The sequence below is a fragment of the Haliotis cracherodii genome, unplaced genomic scaffold (assembly GCF_022045235.1).
Source record: "Haliotis cracherodii isolate W230 unplaced genomic scaffold, xgHalCrac1.p SCAF_6, whole genome shotgun sequence".
Taxonomy (NCBI): domain Eukaryota; kingdom Metazoa; phylum Mollusca; class Gastropoda; order Lepetellida; family Haliotidae; genus Haliotis; species Haliotis cracherodii.
This window is the reverse complement of record NW_027266319.1, coordinates 50,075,504-50,096,337: the sequence shown is the minus strand read 5'-3', so window position 1 is coordinate 50,096,337 and position 20,834 is coordinate 50,075,504. Positions and strand designations below refer to the sequence as shown.

The following is a 20,834-nucleotide window of genomic DNA, read 5'->3' as shown; positions in this document are numbered from 1 at the left end:
AATTAAATAATGTCACGAGAGAAACAAAGAAAACAAAACAAAAGCAAATTAAAAACATAGACAAGATAAACATCTTTTTAACAGTCCCGAGGCAATATTGATTTGGCAATGAACTGATTAATTTATTGTTTCTTTTGAAATAATAGTTCTGTGTAATGCCACTAAACGCTTAAGCGTTAGAAAGTCGGAACATTAAGTTTTGTCATCTTATTTGTGATCACGGCCGTAAAACTGAAACAACATTAAACATTCATAACAGAACATATTACCGACAAAGCTGCTTTTCTTCAACGAAGATGGTCCCAGTTGTCTGTTTGCTCTGGTCTGGTAAATATCACCATGCCAATTACTCACAGCACTCCCAGCCACAGGTAAAACAGATCAGTTCATTTTATTTCTCAGAAAAACCACCAACGGTGGTACAAGAGAGTGCGTGAGTTTGATTTTACGCTGCCTTTAGGGATGTAAAGAAGTCGTTGTTGGAGAAGTGCTTCACACCTAAAAAGATAGTGAAATTCGTCTCCAACAGCAGATGAATTGCATAGTGTGCAGACACGGTCTTCTCTAAGTAACCCTCGCAATCGGCCGGTTTCAATGGGCAAATGATGATTGGATGTGCGAAATTGTAAAATCGGCAAGTAGATAGTTTTGGGTAGTAATAGAAAATTTTCGAATTTTGGTAATTCTTTTAAATGTTGGTAGTATAAATCCTTTGAACTTGATAAGACACATTCTCGCCAATGTTGAATAAATTGGTCTTTAAGAGTTATCTCGACCTTTGAAACCAGCCATGAAGTAGAGCAAATAGACGGGTTTATGAACACTTCTGACAGTCCGACATCATTTAGTATATTTTTAACTGTAGCTATCCACTTGAACGATTTTGCATTTGCATCATAGTCTTTAATCAAATAATTATATAAAATATTAGATAACTTTGTGGGTCCGTTATAATTTGTTAATTTATGCCAGAAGGAAATCATCCGTTTAAATACTTTGAGAGGTTCCCTGCCAAGTCCCCCATAAACCATAAAATTGGGTGTTGATTTCCTCAGACCAGTAACTATATTTAGAAATTTCAATTGCATTTTCTCTATTATTTCTAAAATTTCCAAACTCCATATTTCGGAGCAGTGGAGAAGGATTGGCACTACCATCACATCAAACGCCTTCAATATACAATCTCATGGTAGGTTAACATTTCGTGCTCTTTTTATTAGGCACTACATTGCTTTTGTCCCGTTTGCATACAAAATACAAATTTTCTATTTCTGTGAAGATTTATACCTAAATATGTATAATTACGAGATCAACAATCTCCAGTATCTTTTACCCAAAATAAAATAATGATTTGGTTGATTTGGCTGGACCCCCTTTAAAGATTAGCTTCCATTTTATGCAATATTGATTAAAGGAATCTAATGATTTTTTTCTAATCCAGATTGGGTATCGCTAAATAGGACTGTATCGTCTGCATAGAGTAATACTAAAATATGTAACCATACTGTGATGTCATTTCCTGATATAAATCAAATGAGATCCCTTGGCATCCTTGTTTTTATTTTCGATACGGTTCAAGATCATTTAAAAATTTGAAAACAGTAGTGGTGACAAATTTTCGCCCTGTCTAACACCTGATTGACAAGGGAAATACTCCGATTCTGCATTATTTAATTGAAACATTGATGTAATATTACTGTACATATTTTTAACTTAAGTTAGAAATCGGCCCTCAATACTACTATTTTGCATTTTAGACCACAGTCCTACTCTCCAGACAATATCAAATGCTTTTTGTAAAATCTATGCACGCACAATAAAGTTTTTTGTTTTTTTATTAGTTTCAAAATAAGCATAACTTTAAAAAATATGCAAAGTTGGTTCGTTATATCCGTCAGTTCGTTATAAGCGTGTTCGTTATAACTCTCAGTTTACTGTATCATGCATTTATCATGTACACGTACAACTGCACAACGAAGACAGCTGGTTTTATATTGAACTAATCAGCAGAACTACTGGTCACATACGCACTGTTTATATAAACACGTTCTTGTATTTTTATACATTCAACTGTATATGTACAATGGTATAACAGTTCATATAACCGATTTGACGTACGCGTGTATTTGCTTATACCGTTTATTTGCATGTCAGTTTTTTTTGCTTGTGTGTATGTTTGTTTAACGCCACACTCAGCAATATTCCAAGGTCAGGTTTAAGTTCAGATGTGTACATATTAACATGTATACATATTTGCATCAGGTCTAATGTTGATTATGTAAACACAAAGCATTTATACAAACGTGATCAAGTACACGTTTACCGTTAAATGTCTGTCACGGAAGCCAGCAGAGGAAATTCCCTTTGAATGACTGTCCGCGCAGCATGAATCATTTCAGATTCATGAGACATGTAATTTTTTCATTGCTTCCTCTCTCTCTGTTTGTCTGATTTTTTGTCTGACACTGGCACTGACAAGGCTACTCCCCAATACACTCGGAGTTGCGAGTTGAGAGTAATACATCCACGTGTAAACTCGTTGTAGACCACACGCCATTTTGGAGCACAAACAAACAGATAACAATTTTATTAATGATTACCGGTGTATGTTTACACAGTCTCTAAGTGTATTATCAAATTAATACACGACTATCTCTGGCAATATTTCACGAACCCTTTAATACCACGACGCTAACTGCCGCTGCTTTAACCACGGACTTAAGGTTCGTGCTTTAACATACTTTTTGAATGTGCCCTTTGACATGATGTTTTGGGGACGGAAAAAATAACGTTAAACTGCCAAGCTGTTTGAGGGATAAAATGAAATCAGTAAGTTCTTTGAAGCAAACTCTGGAGTAATGTACTTTGTCCTCAGGTTCACCAAATACAACAAACCGTTCACTTGACATGCTGGGCGAATAACCTGCTGTTTATTTATTCGGCGTCACCTTTCATTGCCCTAAAGGGCTGACTGAAAGATTAACCCGTCTCCAACTGAATCCCAAACAGCAATGTGCACCAAAGTCATTGCAGCCTTACAATATCAGTGTTGTTGGTTTGTTGTTTGACGCCGCACTCGGCAATATTCGGGGTATATTGCGGCGGTCTGTAAGTAATCAAGTGATTGACGTAATGAGCATCGTTCAACGTAATTGGGATACGATGACATGCATAAACCGAAACAGCGAGCCTGACCACCCGGTCCCGTTGGTCGCCTCCAAGGACAACATAGTAGATGGACTCTAAGGTTCCGTTTTTCGCGATATTTTGAATTTTGATCTTAATTTGACATTTGCACTTTGACCATATTCCTAAATCATCTCAAAATGCATGACTGTACTGTACTGTACCATCTCCCCAGAAGCCACTAGACCAATAAAGCTGAAACGTTCGAATCCCGGACGGGACTCAACCCCAAAAAGTACGAGAATCTGTACTTTACTAAGAAAGTGTTATCCCAAATATAACATTTGTTACATTTGACCACTTTTTAAATGGCATTGTGTATTCATAGCTTTCAGCCATGGGAGCCGTATCAATTTACACTTGTCAGAGGGGTACACAAAGTACGTGATCTACACAACCAGTTATCGGACTTTCATTTTTGTGGAAGCCTCGGTGGCTGAGTGGGTTAGATCGCTGACTTTGTGTGCTGGTGATTAGGTGCCTCACTCTGGCCGTGTGGATTCGAATCCCAGACGGGACTCAACCCAAAAAAGTCCGAGAATCTGTACTTCACTAAGAAAGTGTTATCCCAAATATAACATTTGTCACATGATTGTTCCCACCTGTGATGAAACCTGAATCTATTCAAGAGGTCCTTATCGAATTCACATACAACTGTCACAACAGCTATATCAACACATCCTGTATATGGCCACTGCTCAACCGTTTCTACTCTAAATGTAATGCTCTTGAATTCTCCCAAATGCATTTTGGCTCTGTAAACCTCTCTGAACAAAGCAGACTGGGAAAGTCAAACTTTGGTATGAAAGTATCTTTTTATGACGACATGGTATTTTGTTCAAAACACTTGGATTTTAGTGACTTTTTTGTGAATCAAGTTCGAAAATTGTATGACATTAGAAAAATTATTTTCCTTAGTAGGCATAAATTGCTTAATGTTGCAAGTTTGTGTTCAGTAAATTTCACTTGTGCATCTCATGGAACTGTTATAGTATACTCACTATTGCAGATATAAACAATCAGTGGAAATTAGCTGCTTGCCTTATGTTTTTGAATACTTTTGCCCTCGGTATTTGTACAGAACACATTTCAACAACAATTACATTTATAAACATGCGTCTTTCTTGACATTTGAAACTTTTGAATGCATAAGTAGGTGAGTAACAGTCGTGTGGCAATATCATCAGATTCAGTTTTCAGTGATACACGATGCCCGATAGGATGGCCACGGCTCCAATTTCGGTTCAAAACTTCAAAATAATTATTTCTTAAATCTTACTTTTGATTGAAGTGATGTTTTGTTTATGTTTGCATAACATACATATATTCCGCTGAAAATGAGTCATTGTGAGAATATTTTGATATTCCCAATTATCCAGATACTGAAATTCGTATTACCCGGCCGATAAAATGATTGTGGAATGAAATGGCATTTGTGGATCGGGAAAAGGGCAATCGAATCTACCATTCTGTTTGCGCACGGCATCATTAACCCCCGTTATCCTGCTCTGATTATCAGCTTTACTGTGTACTTTCAAAATAATCGTTTTTTATTTTTCAAAAACGGGAAGATACAACACGTACCAAACCACATTTCCAATTTCAAAACATCTCCATTGAGGAAACAGCACGATGACAACGGCTTCCAGAAGGTCGTAATCGTTCTTGGAATTCTAGTCTCCGTTAAGAATTTACGTTTTCCGAGGCGAAATCGATTTAGTCGTCGGAAGTTTTTGATGAGTCCACCGGTTCGATAGACAGACAGACAGACAGTTTATTCAGTAAGAAGGCCATAGGCCCATAATACAGACAATGGTTGATTGCATGAACTACGCATGCATAACGATAGTTACAGAGTAAAGCTCTATAAGGAATTAAGGATCACTTGTCCGGAGTAAACATTAAAGACTGACGCACCTCCCTACACTTTAGCGAGTGAGTGAGTAAGTATGGCTTTAAGCCGTTTTTAGCAATATCCCAGCAATATCACGGCGGGAGACACCAGAAATGGGCTTCACACATTGTACCCATGTCTGGAATCGAACCCGGGTCTTCGGTGTGACCAGCCAACGCTTAAACCACTAGGCTACCCGACCGCCTCCTACACTTTAGCGAAAACCTCACGGTAGTCAACTGTGATTTTACTGCATTATATTCTTAAAACATTGATAAAGAAGGTTTGTTTGTTGGTTGGTTGTTTGACGCCACACTCAGTAGTATTCCAGCTATATGGCGGCGGTCTGTAAGTCTAAGTCAGTTGCGTGGATCGGTGTTCATGATGTCAATCACTGGATTGTCTGGTCCAGACTCGATTACTTTCAGACCGCCGTCATATAGCTGGAATATTGCTGAGTGCGGCGTTAAACAACAAACAAACAAATAACAAAATACATCGGCCAAGGGTATCTGTTTGTGTCAGCCAATCGGATTCGAGTATTCTCCCAATGTGGTAAGTTTGACGTATGAAACTGAAATTCTGACACCGTCAACTTGAAAAGAAAATCGATATTCATATCGAAATAATTATTGTTTTTAGTGCATGGGTTTAATGTGGATTGTATCATATGCTGCAGGGTTTGACCCCACGCACACATGTAAAGATTGGACGCAGAAACAAATATTAAACTTCATATTTTTAAAAGTAATCCCATATATGATATACAACGGACAAATGTATCAGATAAGGTAATTTTTAATCATTAATGTACAAAGAAGGATTTTAATTAACGGTGGTAACCATAATTTGTTCCAAGCACCTACGGTATTCGGTAATAACATCAACAGTTAAATCATAAGTCCCAAGCACGAGAATCTCATGGCACACAAGTTCAGTAGCGTGTATGGCCACCATGTGCGTTGACAACTGACACACAACGCCTCCGCATGGACCCTGTGATGCTTGTGAACACATGATTGGGAAGACGACGCCATTGTTGCTGCAAAATGGTGCCAAGATCTTGCAAATTCTGTGGTTGGTTCTGGAGAGTGCGCAGACTTCTACCAAGAGCATCCAAGACGTGTTCGATGGGATTGAGGTCGGGAGACCCTGACGGCCAGTCAATGACGTTGACACACGCATTCGGAGGGAAATTCCTTGTCAAAATTGCTGTGTGGGGTCTGGCATTGTCGTGTTGGAAGATCAAACCGGGTCCATGTGCTGCCATAAAAGGCAGAAGTTTTGGTGCCAGTACCTGGTCACGGTAAGCAGTAGCGTTGAGGTTGCCACGGATGACAAGAAGCCTGGAACGTACATTGCCACAGAAAGCACCCCGCACCATGACACTTCCGCCTCGAAATCTGTCAACTTCCTGTACACAACACTAGGCGTAACGTTCATGACGGCGCCTCCACACCCTCGCCCTACCATCAGCAAACCGAAGATTAAATCGGGATTCATCACTGAAGACGACATGATTCCAATTCCTCTGAGTCCATCGTAAGTGTCGCTGTGCCCACAATTGACGTTGACGTCTGTGTAATTGAGTCAGAATCGGCCCGCAGTATGGCCGTCGTGTTTGAAGGTGAGCAGTTCTCAGACGGTTTCGAACAGTTAGCGCACTCAGTCTACCCCTAAACAGTTCATTTCTGGTTGATGTAGCCGCCAAAAATCGGTTACGGAGGTGACGTAAGACAATCTGACGATCCTCTGCAAGTGACGTCACACGTAGTCGTCCTGGACGAGGGCGATCAGCGGTGGTACCCGTTTTCTGTATACGCGTCTGTAAATCATAAACAGTCCGTCGACTACAACCCATCGTCCTTGCGACTTCAGCTACGGACGTTCCCGTCTGCAACATGCCGATGGCACGTTCACGTTGCACATTTGAAAGGCGTGGCATGACAAATGGCCGTAAAGACTTTTGTTTTCTTGTGTTTTTCTTTTTTTGTTAATGACTGCTAACAAGTATGGCTGAAAACACGTGCAGTATTATGGCCACGTGACCAGTTGCACGTGAAAAAACACTTTTGCCACTATAGTGCTGTGCACATGATTTTGATCGATTCACCTGCACAAAAACGGGTGTTATCTGAAGACAATACGTGGTCATTACTGTTAAAACACACAATAAGTGCCCACAATGATGACTGGTCAAAATGTAAAAAATTTAGGATTGTGAAGCTTTTAATTTGGTTCAGTGTATATTGCGTCCCGGGGGATGCACAATGACATTCATGGTACAAAATTCTTGACAAGAAAGATTAAGATCCTCTTATTAAAGTATTTATCGGGGCGCTCACTTCTTTACGAACACATGGTATCTATTTGATAGGTATTCATAAACACATAGGGGCGTTCGGGTAGCCTAGTGGTTAAAGCGTTCGTTCGTCACGCCGAAGACCCGGGTTCGATTCCCAACATGGGTACAATGTGTGAAGCCCATTACTGGTGTCTTACAGTACACTACACTACACCATTTCACAACTTACTGTAAGGACCCTTGAAATTAGAAATTGGGGTCCCCTTGACCCCGAGTTTAGTAGCTCAAGGTAAGACCCTGTTGATGCATTTCAGGATAAGTTTTCATTTAATTGCTTGATACTGTTTTGGTCAAAATAATGTCAGTCATCGATGTCCACGTGGTGGCCGTGATTGTACGAGGTAGCTGAATAAAGTGTGAATACCGCAATAATCCAGATACGTATGCGGTCCCCAAACTTTAACAAGTAGTGTTTCAATGAATTCACCTGACAATTTACCGCAGTGACATATACTGTCACATTTTCAGATGAAAAAACTAAAAGAAGGCTGGTTAATGTAATCAATAAAATCAAGTGGATATTTGTGATATTGTGGGGTGAGGTGAAATGGAGTTTAACGTTGCGTCCAAGATTATTGCACTTGTATAGCGACGTCTGTGCGTTCGTGCGTGCGTGCTTGCTTGCGTTCGTGCGTATGCGTGTGTGCTTGTACTATTCCAGACTAATGCCGATTTTGTAGTGCAAGCCCACAGAGGTACCATGCCGCAGTCCGACTAGTCCTTGTTTTAGCCCCTTAATACCGAGCGCCAGGCAGGGTAACAACAGCATCCCTGCCGCGTCACACCCAAATACGTTAAAAGACGGTACTTGTTGAAGGGGCTGAAACAAGGACTGGTCGGCTGGGAGTCATTATACTGTGTCTGAGTGTGGTGTTCATAGTGTTTGGAATATTGCGACTGTATGGGGACAAGATTCATTCACTCATTCATTAAATTGTCTAGCTTTGATAACTGTTAGCTCTGACTAAGTGGATTTATTTTTTTGTGCAGGGGACGCAACGCGTGTGGAGCTGGACCTGACCCTCAAATCACTGGGACCAGTTAACGACATCGAGATGGTGAATACAACACAAGAAGCGAGATGAGATATGTGTGTGTGTGTGTGTGTGCGCCTGCTTGCAGATGTGTCTCTGTGTGAGAGGGATTGTGTGAATGCGAGACTTTGTATGTGTGGGATAGTTTTGTGCGTGTGTGAGAGTGAGAGATTATTTGTGTGTGTATGAGAGAGATTGTGTGCCTTCGCCTGATTGAGGGTGTGTATATGTGTGAGACAGATTGTGAGAGCTAGGGATTGTGTGTGTGAAAGAGAGAGAGAGAGAGAGAGAAAAGAGAGATTATATGTGTGCGTATGAGAGGATTGTGTGCCTGCGCCTGATTGAGGGCGTGTATATGTGTGAGAGAGAGTTTGTGTGTGCATGTGCACCTGCTTGCGGGTGTGTCTCTGTGTGAGAGGGATTGTGTGGGTGAGAGAGTTTGTATGTGTGCATGTGCGTGCCATACATTACGTCCAGGAAAAGGAATTGCCAAGGTTAGGAACCCTACACAGAAAATCAATGAAGTACATTGCAATACAGTGTTTCTTCTGCCGATATGTAGGTTATAGGACGGTAGTATACCTCTACAGTTCACAGTTGTATGGTTGTATGGTCAATAAGCTATCCATGTGAAATATATGTTATTCGAGTTCAGTCATTCATAATGTATTGCTACTGAACCTAGACCGTTACTCTGTTCTCAAAGACACTTTTGATTGCAACTGAGACGAATCAATGGAATGATATTTGAGCAATCTCATTCAAATTAGATCTTCGTTCTCGAGTGGAGTGGGGACATCCCGTTACGGGTCACGCCAGAACGACATTCATCCGACCATTCAGAGCGTAGCTTACCAGAACAGGAAAGTGAAAGTCCGAATGTGTCTTCTAATAATGCAACCATGAAAAGGTTAACAGGGGGTATTCCGAACGATAATTACGGTCTGCACGACCGATTCAGTCAAAATCATCGTCTATCTCCAGCTTCAATAGGAAAAACATTTGCACCGAAGAGACTTTGCATAGCCAGTGGGAAGCACTGCCATACAATCTCAGCCATCTATTAGACATTTCAGAATGTTCTTTTGTTCAGTTTTCAATTTTTGTATATTTTCAAAGCGTAGTCTGGAATTGAAGTCGACAGGTTGAAAGAAGTGCCATATAGCTGGAGACTGCTTCTGATTGGCTAATGTCGACTTCTTGTTGGCCATTTCATTGGTTGGTCAAATTTCACAAAGGTTGTTCTGATGTGACCTGCAATGGGATGTTCTTAGATCTTGTTTAGCGGTAGCGAAAACTAAGATCTGATTTTAATAAGCTAGATATTTGTGTGGTGACAATGTTATGAAGAAGTGCCATGGTCCTCTGAATATACTCGTAGTAAAAGATATCCCGTTTGTCCTGATATCCGTCCTTCAGGTCGATTACGGTAGGGACGTCAAAATATAATATACATTCCCACTATGATCCGTACCCACTACTCGCTTGTTCAGACATTTGTTAATTCGGAAGGTTCCATTAGTAACGTCGGTGTAACTGGGAGCACCGTCCAAAAAATGGTTATAACTGCACAATCTTCTTGTGAACGATTAAAGATGTGCACTGTAGTCTGTATGAAACAAGCTTTGTTTACAGTTATTCTTTGTATTTGCTTATATTCACAGAATATTGATCTATGTTGATTGAGCCGTGTGTCTTGGACCATACACTGTGAAATATTTTCATTTCGGTTTCCCGTTGTTGCAGGAATTCAGCGCCAGTTTTTTTCTCCGACAGTCTTGGCGTGACCATCGCTTGGCTTACGACGACTTGAACACGAGCGTTGTTATCAGCGAAAAACGCCTGGACTCGCTGTGGGTACCTGACCTGTACTTCCCCCAATCCAAACGGGAGAGCAGACATGACATCACTATTCCCAATGTCATGATTCGTCTGTCTCCTGACGGATCCATCTTGTACTCGCAGAGGTACGTTACCAAGATGCCTGGCTAATGATCACTTTACTGCCATGTGGTTTATTTCTTCCCGCTGTGGGCATACGGAGGTCGGGGTTGCAGAGACAAGGCGGCAAGCAGCATATCTTGCTGAAAGTCGTGTCATTCCGATATTTGCATGTGTTGTTTTCTATAAATGTAAACCTGGCGTGTTCTTATTGTTACAATATGCATATTGTCTGCGTGCTCGAGTGGCCCAGTTGTGCAAGTTGCGTCACTCCCATCGTCGTAACAGGATCTGTCAACAACTTGTCAACAAAGATAGGCGGCGGAAAATCACTTTTATACGAAGGTGTACCGGTCGTGGATGTTGATTTTGTGAAACGTTCTCTGATTGGACTATCGGTATGTGTGATAGTCCAATCATACTTAGCACAGGAAAGTGGGCTTGATGTGGCAAGGGTGGAAACAAGACTTTGTTTAAAGGGCTTGTGGACGATCTTGCCTCGGGAAGATGTGTAAGCCCCTGTTGGCATTCGAGGTTCCCAGTTTGTCATGCTTGCCTTAAGAGCTAATTAAATTAGGGATACATGAAGGCAAAGGACGGGGCTACCAAGGACTTGACTGTTTGGTCTAGACCTATTTACAGCCGTCGTTTGATTGCTCGAATTATACTGAATGCGGCGTAAAACAACAAACAAAGACATGTGGCTTCGGGCGATAGTAATGGTCATGTGTTGTTCATTGGAATTCACAATTGAGTTAATAGACATGTAACTTTGAACTCAATATATATATATATATATATCAATGATCAACACTGCCATTACCATCGCCCGACTAACGGGATCGGGTGGTCAGATTGGCTGACTTGGTTGATGCATGTCAACGTGTCCCGTTTGAGTGGATCGATCGATGATCATGATATCAATCATATAGCTGGAATATTGCTGAGTGCGGCGTTAAACAACAAACATGTAACTTTGAGTAGGGTTATAATTCGTTCTTGACAAACTATCAGAGTCTGCAATTGTTTAATTGGCATTTCTTAGAAGTTAGGGGATTTCAAAGTAGAGTCTTGCTTGACAACGGTAAAAGGGTCATATAACAGTATAATAAAGAGTTGCTGTTCATATTATTTTGTCTTCTTCGTCACCAGGGTCTTGCAAACAACATGTTTCAACGTAGCTCTAACATCTTGAGTTCAACTTTTCAGATTGTCGGTAACCTTTGATTGTCACATGGACCTTGTCAAGTTTCCCATGGACAAACAGACGTGTCAGATTGACATGGAAAGTTGTAAGTAGGATATTCACAAAAATAGAAAGCGTTTGACTCCCACACTGATCGTATCTGCAAGGCACAATGCCACTATAAATATAGCACTAGAAATTGAAAACTCTTCTAAATTGCGCTCGTACGTGCATTGATATTTTGGCCGAGGGAACACATTCTATGTTTATCGTGGATTTATGTAATTAAAAGTGAACAAATTATTAACATGTATTGTTTCCATACCCATTCTATGGAAGAAGTTCTTATAATAATTAGCGCGATACAATTATACATATATATTATATAACTCACTGCTCGTGTTAAAAGGACTTCATGCACCATACGTTTTGTTTGTTTATTTGTTGTTTAACGCCGCACTCAGCAATATTCCAGCTATATGACGGCGGTCTTTAAATAATCGAGTCTGGACCAGACAATCCATTGATTGACATCATGATCATCGATTCACGCATTTGGGAGGCGATGACATGCATCAACCAAGTCAGCGATTCTGACCACCCGATCCCGTGAGTCGCCTCTTACACCAAGCATAGTCGCCTTTTACGGCAAGCATGGGTTGCTGAAGACCTATCCTCACGGGTCAATGCGTGAATGAGTCCGGACTAGTACAAACAGCCATGCACACATGTGCATGCACGACGCTGTATTTATAACTGCAACGATCTTGAATGTTGTTGAACAACATTTCACTCCACATGTACATGTACATGTACGTGTAGTATATAATCTACGGGACCGTGTTTTCTATTTACAGATAGTTTCACAACCGAAGATCTTTACTTTGCTTTCTCCTCTGAAAGGCCCCCTGTAGAGAAGGGCAAAGGGGCAGATATCCCCGACTTCACCATCACGGGGATTACTCACGAAGACTGCTCCGTCACATACGCTACAGGTAAACAGTGTTAAACGTCGTATGACAGATTAAAGATGGGTAAGGGCTTCGTCGTGTAAGGCGCCGCCGGTCACTGTGCAGAGTTGTGTTCCGTATTCGTGCCAGGATACGCTGGTATTGGTTTCAAAACCTATACTGGAACTGGTTATGATTCTTGGCTTCTCAGCACCATCCGGGGCTCGAGGATGTTCCAGACCTGCATCACTAAGGGCTAACTCCCAAATTCGGGGGCGGGGGAGGCTGGCGCCTAAGGCGCCGGAATTCGATGAGCTGTGTTGCGTCCCTTGGGCACGCAAGAAACCTATGGTCGTGGGTTTGTCAGAACCATACCCGTGCTCATTGGGTAAACGTGCATCAATTGATTTGTGTTCGCATGTGTTTGCGACGGGTGCCACCATTGTGTCCTGATACGTTCATCTTTTCGCGATCACCTGGTGAAAGACTTGCACCTCTTCAGGCTCTCGTGACATATCAAGCTGACACATCGCGAATACTGTTCAAAGTGGCGTTCAACCTAACTCACTCACTCACCCACACCTCGTTGGTGCGCTGTTAAGAAACAAACTTTCGGAACCACCCAGTATTTTTAAAGACATCACCTTTTCCCCACTTTTGTGCCCGAGGGCCGAGTATTTCACAGTGCGAATTTGTGCGGGAGTGAAAAGCATTTCGTGTTCGTATCCGTTTGAATCCTCATAATACCAGAAGTGCTTAGTATGAGCGACATCGAAAATTAAGGCTGTCGTAACATGTGACGCTGGAAAGCAGTCATACACGATTAAACTTGAAACCAATAATAAAATATGACATAAGATCTACAATATACCAGGCATATATAGATTGATATATACCTGGCCCGTGAAGATCTGGGTTGGAATAGGTCTTCAGCAACCCATGCTTGCCGTAAGAGGCGACAAATGGGATCGGGTGGTCAGACTTACTGACTTGGTTGATACATGTCATCGTATCCCTATTGCATAGACCGATGTTCATGATATCAATCATTGGATTGTCTGGTCCAAACTCGATTATTTACAGAAACAACAATCACAAACAAACAAAAGATACACATCTGTTTTTCTTATTCTTCAGGGACATTCACATGCTTGAGAGCAGTTCTCCACCTCAAACGAGAAATCGGCTTCTACGCTACACAGACCTACATCCCCAGCATCCTCATCGTCGTGTTGTCCTGGGCCTCGTTCTGGATCGACCACGAGGCAGTTCCCGCCAGAATCTCAGTGGGGCTCCTTACAGTGCTCACCATCACCACCCAGAGCTCAGGTGCGCGCGCACAACTTCCCAGGGTACCTTACGTGAAGGCCATCGACGTGTGGATGTCGGCGTGCCTGGTGTTTGTGTTTGCCGCCTACATGGAGTATGCTGTCGTTTCTGTTCTGTCCCGACGACACAAGAAGGGGGACAGATACAGCTCCAAAGTAAATACTTTAATACTTGATTAATTCGTTAAATCTTATCAGAAATATTTACGTTCAATGAAGTGGGTACATGGGAACGTGGCCCCGCAGTCTCAGACGATGCCATTGTAATTGTGTCCTTTAGCTATGGCAGGATCCGCTAGTTGCTACCGCTAGACAAAGATCTGAGGAGATCCCCTTTCAGGTCACGTCAGAACGACCTTTATTTTTGTTAAAAAATAACAATCCGTAAACGACAATAATCTGTGTTTAAACTTCAGAAATATTCCACATATTGTATATAGGGAAGTGTAACAAAGTTGTTTTCGCAGCAACAAAATGCTAATTGCACGGCCATCGCCGACAAAGTCACAGCTCCGTGCAGTCTCTTGGAAACCAAAGGTGCACGAAAATAATCGCTGAAAACCGGAATTCGAACCAACAGTCATAGGTTTCTGCTGTGACTAAGGGACGCAACTCTGTACAGCGGCCGAGCCAATCGTGCTCTCTATGGAACATGGACTAATCCCTTGTGCAATTCAGCAAGACTTGACATGACTGAAATTTGTACTGGTGGGAATTTTCACGGAGTTTGGCAATCCTTCCAATTACTATTTTTCGAATGGATTTGAACCCCTCGGAAAGACATCCAACTGGTTCATTATCTCGTTCTGCGCAGTGTTGCATACATTTCACCATCATCCAGAGTTAATTTGAAATTACTGTCCCAATTACCATGTTATGTTTAAAACACACATCACTGCGTTTCATTGTTATCATTAGTTTGTTTGTTAATGCACTCAGCTATATCATGGCGGTCTGGAAATAATTGAGTCCACCATTAGAACCGCCATTAGAATCGATCTGCGCAATTGGGATAACGATCCCGTTATTCGACTCTTAGGACAAGTAAAGTCGCCTATTACGATAACCCGTATCTTCAAAGGTCTATTGTTACGACATATATTTCATCACATTATTATTACGGCACAACAATATGGTTTTATTTTTTATCTATCCAGGATTCTAGCAACACAAGTTTCACAGACACTGACCCCTCGAAACCGTCATCCCTCGATGGCAGCAATGATGCGCACAGCAGAAAAGTGCCCAAAGATGCTGGAGTGAGGGTGGACTCTATTTCACGATACGGATTCCCTCTGTCCTTCCTCATATTTAACATCGTGTACTGGGTGTTCTATATCCATGTTAACTGATTGCGCGGTGCACTCTGGGTGTTCAAACACTGCCGGGCAAAAGAAAGTATACACCCATGTTTAATGGCGGCTAAAAATGAAACAAAAACAAAATGATTATTCAATCGTTATGTATTTCGTACGGTCGTCATAGATGTGTTTTGGACCGTAGGTTCGCAGTGTTTCGACGACCTTTTTCAACCTAGTAACTTTTTGAGAACGTTTGTAATTTTTTTGGTCAAATCCCTTTTCAAGTGTATACTTTCTTTTGCACAGCAGTGTATCTGTAATGCATGTTCATGAACATGTTACGGTTTTTCTTTAAATACTCCTCTTCTTAGGTCATATTTGTGATATTTACATGACTTTGTAATTAAACACTATGAAAACACAATGCCGTTTCGTATCAATGTTAAGGAAATAAGTAGTCCTACAACATGCATCTGTTTCTTCTAGACCTTTCTGTTTGTATCATGATTCAAATCCAGATTTCCGAGCAGAAATACCCAGAATAGTTGGACCGATCGCGACTTGCACATAGCGATCTTAGCGCTACGTCTATCGACTCCAATTCCGTCAAAGTATGGGATTTGGAATCGTCGTAGCACTGTGCCAGGGACACTCAACACAATTACCCTAGATTTAAAACAATAGATAATGCAATTGACAGCTACTTTTAGAAATTATGAAGGAACATATATTAAGATAAGACTAATGAAAAACATATTCTTAGTCTCTTGACTTATTTTCAAAACTTGACTGGGTAGGGCGGGTGGAATAAGAGAGAGAGGGGGGTAGATTGTGTGAGAGAGAGAGGGGGGGGGGGTAGAATGTGAGATAGAGAGAGAGGGGGCGGATAGATTGTGAGAAAGAGTGTGCGTGCATGTGCGTGCGTGCGTGCGTGCGTACATCTGTGTTTTTCAGCTGTAGCTGACAAAATACTGTCTATTCGCCATTTAAAATACTGTCAAGCATAAGATGGCATACTGGTGATAGAGAGAGAGATCTTTGTGCATGTATGAGAGAGCTAGAGATTATGCGTGCGTGTGAGAGAGTGTGTTTGTGTAGAGAGATAATATTCTAGTTGATGAGATGATGTTTGGTTCATAGGATGAAGGAACCTTGATCTACATTGAAGTTAACTGTACAAAACTTTAAACAAACGCAAGTCAATATGGGAAGGTTATAAGACTTGATCTTGACTAAAAAATACGTTTTTCATGTATTTCAATTTTATTCATTTCACCGACAACACTTTTGAGTCCAATTTGAAAGTAAAATGATATAACAACGTAACCAACTATGTCTGAAAGGAATTAATCATATCCATTGCACAATTTCCCGAGGATATAAACAACATATTGAGTAGTGTTGACGAGCTGAAAAATCTTTATAACTGATCGGCGTTTATTCCGCAAAATCTCCCTGCGTGGCCATACGATCTGGACTATGGATTTTATTTTTGTAATTAAACCAACCGTTGGTTTAATGAAACAACAGCGTTGTTTTTATGACGACTTCATATTATTTGGTGGGCGGTCGGTAAAGTGTTTGAGCGTCAAGCCGAAGGTTCGGATTTTTTTGGCTACTGTGTCTGAAGCCCATTTCTGGTTTCCCCACAGGGATATCAGTGATGATTCGGGTAAGAATTGGTCCTCAGCAACCCATGCTTGCCGTAAGAGGCGACTATACTTGTAAGTGGATCGGCTGGTCAGGCTCACTGGTTTGGTTAATGCATGTCATCGTATCCCAATTGCCTAGATCGATGCACATGATGTTAATCACTGGATTGTCTGGTTCAGACTCAGTTATTTACAGACCACCGTCAAAGTTGGAATATTGCGCAGTGAGGCGTTAAACAACAAACACTTGCGCACGCTTTAGCTGAGGTAATATATACACCGATTGGTGAGTTGAACAGTTGTTTTTCACCATAAATTGTTCTTGTCTCTGTACGGCTGAAACATTTCTGCGCGAAGTATGATTTTAACTCATTAATTTTCAGGGGGCACGGGTGGCCCAGTCACTGTGCAGAGTTGCGTCCCTTTGGCACGCCAGAAAACTATGATTGTGGGTTCGAATCCCGGTTCACACCGATTATGTTTCTAGGTTTGTCAGCACCATACCGTGCTCGTGGGTTTCACCGAAGTGGTAAACGTCTAAGACCTGCATCACTTCGGGCTTTCCTCACACATTAAGCTGACACGCCGCGATATAACTGGAATACTATTAAAGGCGGCGTTAAACCCAACTCACTCAGTCACTCATTAATTTTCAGCATACCTATGACAGAAATATCCCAGAAAGTAAACAAAGCCAGATAGGTTTTTTTCTGTTAGCGAAACATGGGTCTGACGAACGAGATTTCGATTTGTTCCGATATACGCGTATATATGCCAGACCATGGGTCAGAAGAAATCAGAATATATACCCCGTTAAACAAATCTGGTAAGCAAGTAATTATCATATAATCTAGAAATACCAGTGTTCATTTTGTAAGAATAACTCATTACTCAAGAACAAACCTACTAGAAGCGAACGTAAAATATCTGGATGTGTAGTTGTACTCGCCTGACCTCTTATAACTGCACTTGGTGACAGTATTGGGCTTTTAATGCTATACCTTGACTCGGCAAGCATTGCGACGGAAATATCATTATCAAAAACCGATCAATAAATAGTTCGAAGAAGGCTTTTAAATACTTTAATAGGCTATCAGAGCATAACGATGATTTCTTTGTTGTTTAACGCCGCACTCAGCAATGTTCCAGCTATATAACGGCTGTCTGTAAATAATCGAGTTTGGACCAGACAGTCCAATGATTGATATTGTGAGCATCGATCTACGCATTTGGGATAAGATGACATGCATCAACCAAGTCAGCGAGCCTGACCATCTCCCCGAGGCAAGGGCGTTAACGGACTATAAAAGGCCAGTTTCCATCCTTGCCGAACTCGCCAGGAATTCCGGAGTTACATTTTGACGAGTTCAACGAGTCTCTGTATAGTCCAATCAAAATCGCATAACGAATTAGACATCTAGTTCGTACACAACATGGACTTCAACGTGCAGATTTCGGTCGACTGAAGTGTACCGCCAACTGGGCGTCAACAGATATTTTGCAAATCTTTTCATGTTTTTAATCAAGGTGCTCCAGTGATTTGATGCACTAGTTAGGTAAGGCCCGTTTTATTGCAATGCAGATTTTGATTATCGATGGTCTTAACTGGGCACTGCCATTTTGTTTGAAGCAATTGTAAGTGATATGAGAGGTGGAATCTGATTGGTCAATAGGAGGGACGTAGAAGGGACATAACTCGTACTAGCCACTGTTGGCTTTACGATCGAGCATGGAATTTCCAGCCTAGTTCGGCTTTTAAATTCAGTTAGCTATGTTCCCTCAGGAAGATGCACACAAACACTCACACAAATTATATATATGTTTAAACGCAAATTTTTCAAATGTCACTCTTGGTTTTAAAACATGAGCAAATCCAGTATATGCAAAAGGGCGCAGCAATTAGGACATACAAATGCCAAATGCCAGCCCAAACCACTTTTTTATAATTGAAATCAAAACACTTAGTTACTTCTGAAAGAAAATATTGGTTGGTTTAAATATATAACGTGTGTGAAATCGGCCCCACTGGAAACGCCCGTTAAATCTTTATCTTCAGTATTTGGGATCCCGTGTCCCCGCCGCCATTGCAATTTTAAAAGATCCACAAGTGTATGGTTTAATTAATTTCTCAACCTTGTTACCAGACTCGTCGATGTACAGAGTTGCTCCCCTAAGGCGTGCCAGTATCCTATGATCTCGGGTTCGGCTCCCAGGTCCAAACTGAATATGTTTTAAGGTTTGCCAGCAACCTATGCCTGCTTTTGCGTTTCATTAAGTTGGTAAACGTCTAAGATCTGCATCTCTTCGGTCTTTCATCCTCCATCAAACGGACACGCGGTGATATAACCGAAATACTGTTAAAACTGCGTTAAACCAGCCCCACTCACTCAACTGTGTTCATGTTGCAAATATACGATGATGAATATGTAATGAACATACGATGATGAATATGTAGTGAATATACGATCATGAATATGTAGTGAATATACGATCATGAATATGTAGTGAATATACGATGATGAATATGTAGTGAATATACAATGATGAATATGTAGTGAACATACGATGATGAATATGTAGCGAATATACGATGATGAACATGTACTGAATATACGATCATGAATATGCGTTGAATATATGATCATGAATATGTAGTGAATATACGATGATGAATATGTAGTGAATATACGACCATGAATATGTAGTGAATATACGATCATGAATATGTAGTGAATATACAATGATGAATGTGTAATGAATATACGATGATGAATATGTAGCGAATATACGATGATGAACATGTAGCAAATATACGATGATGAATATGCATTGAATATACGATCATGAATATGTAGTGAGTGAGTGAGTTAATGCTTTACGTCACATCGGAAATATTTCAGCCATATCGTGACGAGAATATGTAGTGAATATACGATGATGAATATGTAGTGAATATACGATGATGAATATGTAGTGAATATACGATGATGAATATGTAGTGAATATACGATGATGAATATGTAGTGTATATACGATGATTAATATGAAGTGAATATACGATGATGAATATGTAGTGAATATACGATGATGAATATGTAGTGAATATACGATGATGAATATGTAGTGTATATACGATGATTAATATGAAGTGAATATACGATGATGAATATGTAGTGAATATACGATGATGAATATGTAGTGAATATACGATGATGAATATGTAGCAAATATACAATGATGAATATGTAGTGAATATACGATGATGAATATGTAGTGAATATACGATGATGAATATGTAGCAAATATACAATGATGAATATGCAGCATATATACGATGATGATGAATATGTAGCAAATATACGATGATAAATATGTAATGAATATACGATGATGAATATGTAGTGAATATACGATGATGAATACGTAGCGAATATACGATTATGAATATGTAGCAAATATACGATGATAAATGTGTAGTGAATATACGATGATGAATATGTAGTGAATATACGATGATGAATATGTAGCAAATATACGATGATAAATATGTAGTGAATATACGATGATGAATATGTAGTGAATATACGATCATTAATATCCTTAACGCATTGACGGATCAATGCAATAAAGAAATAAAATAAATCAAAATTATTTACGTAATGCCCTCAGATCAGTTTATCTTCCGTTTTCATAATATCGTAAATGGTAAACGTATTCCGCGAAGATAATGGCTTGTATCACTCGTAACATTAAGAGATGGTTATTACAAACTCTACCAATCCCTTGATGCTGTTTCCAATGTGTCCTTAATCAAAAACTGCTTTTAATATCCGTTGCACCAAGCGAATTATCTCGGCCCTGTAAATAGTCTGTCATGGTATTCCAGGGTAAGTAACCAGGTTGTAATGACAGGTTCCAATCGATGCCACAGACACGGTGTGTTTGTCCTGCCATTATTCGTGAAGTGCTGGGAGCCATTAAGGTACAAATGCTCAGC

At 40.6% G+C, this 20,834-nt stretch overlaps 1 protein-coding gene across 2 annotated transcripts in view; it reads left to right on the top strand.

Annotated features, from left to right (window-relative positions):
- LOC139445183 (glycine receptor subunit alpha-2-like) overlaps positions 1-15,609 on the top strand; it is a 35,940-nt gene extending 20,331 nt beyond the window's left edge. For both annotated transcript variants that reach the window (XM_071226312.1, XM_071226311.1), the window contains exons 3-8: positions 8,436-8,503; positions 10,226-10,446; positions 11,630-11,712; positions 12,464-12,601; positions 13,694-14,040; positions 15,042-15,609. In XM_071226312.1, coding sequence (XP_071082413.1) covers positions 8,436-8,503; positions 10,226-10,446; positions 11,630-11,712; positions 12,464-12,601; positions 13,694-14,040; positions 15,042-15,236 — 1,052 coding nt within the window. In that variant the 3' untranslated portion in view covers positions 15,237-15,609. The remainder of the gene's footprint in view (positions 1-8,435; positions 8,504-10,225; positions 10,447-11,629; positions 11,713-12,463; positions 12,602-13,693; positions 14,041-15,041) is intronic.
- The last annotated feature ends 5,225 nt before the right edge of the window (positions 15,610-20,834 follow it).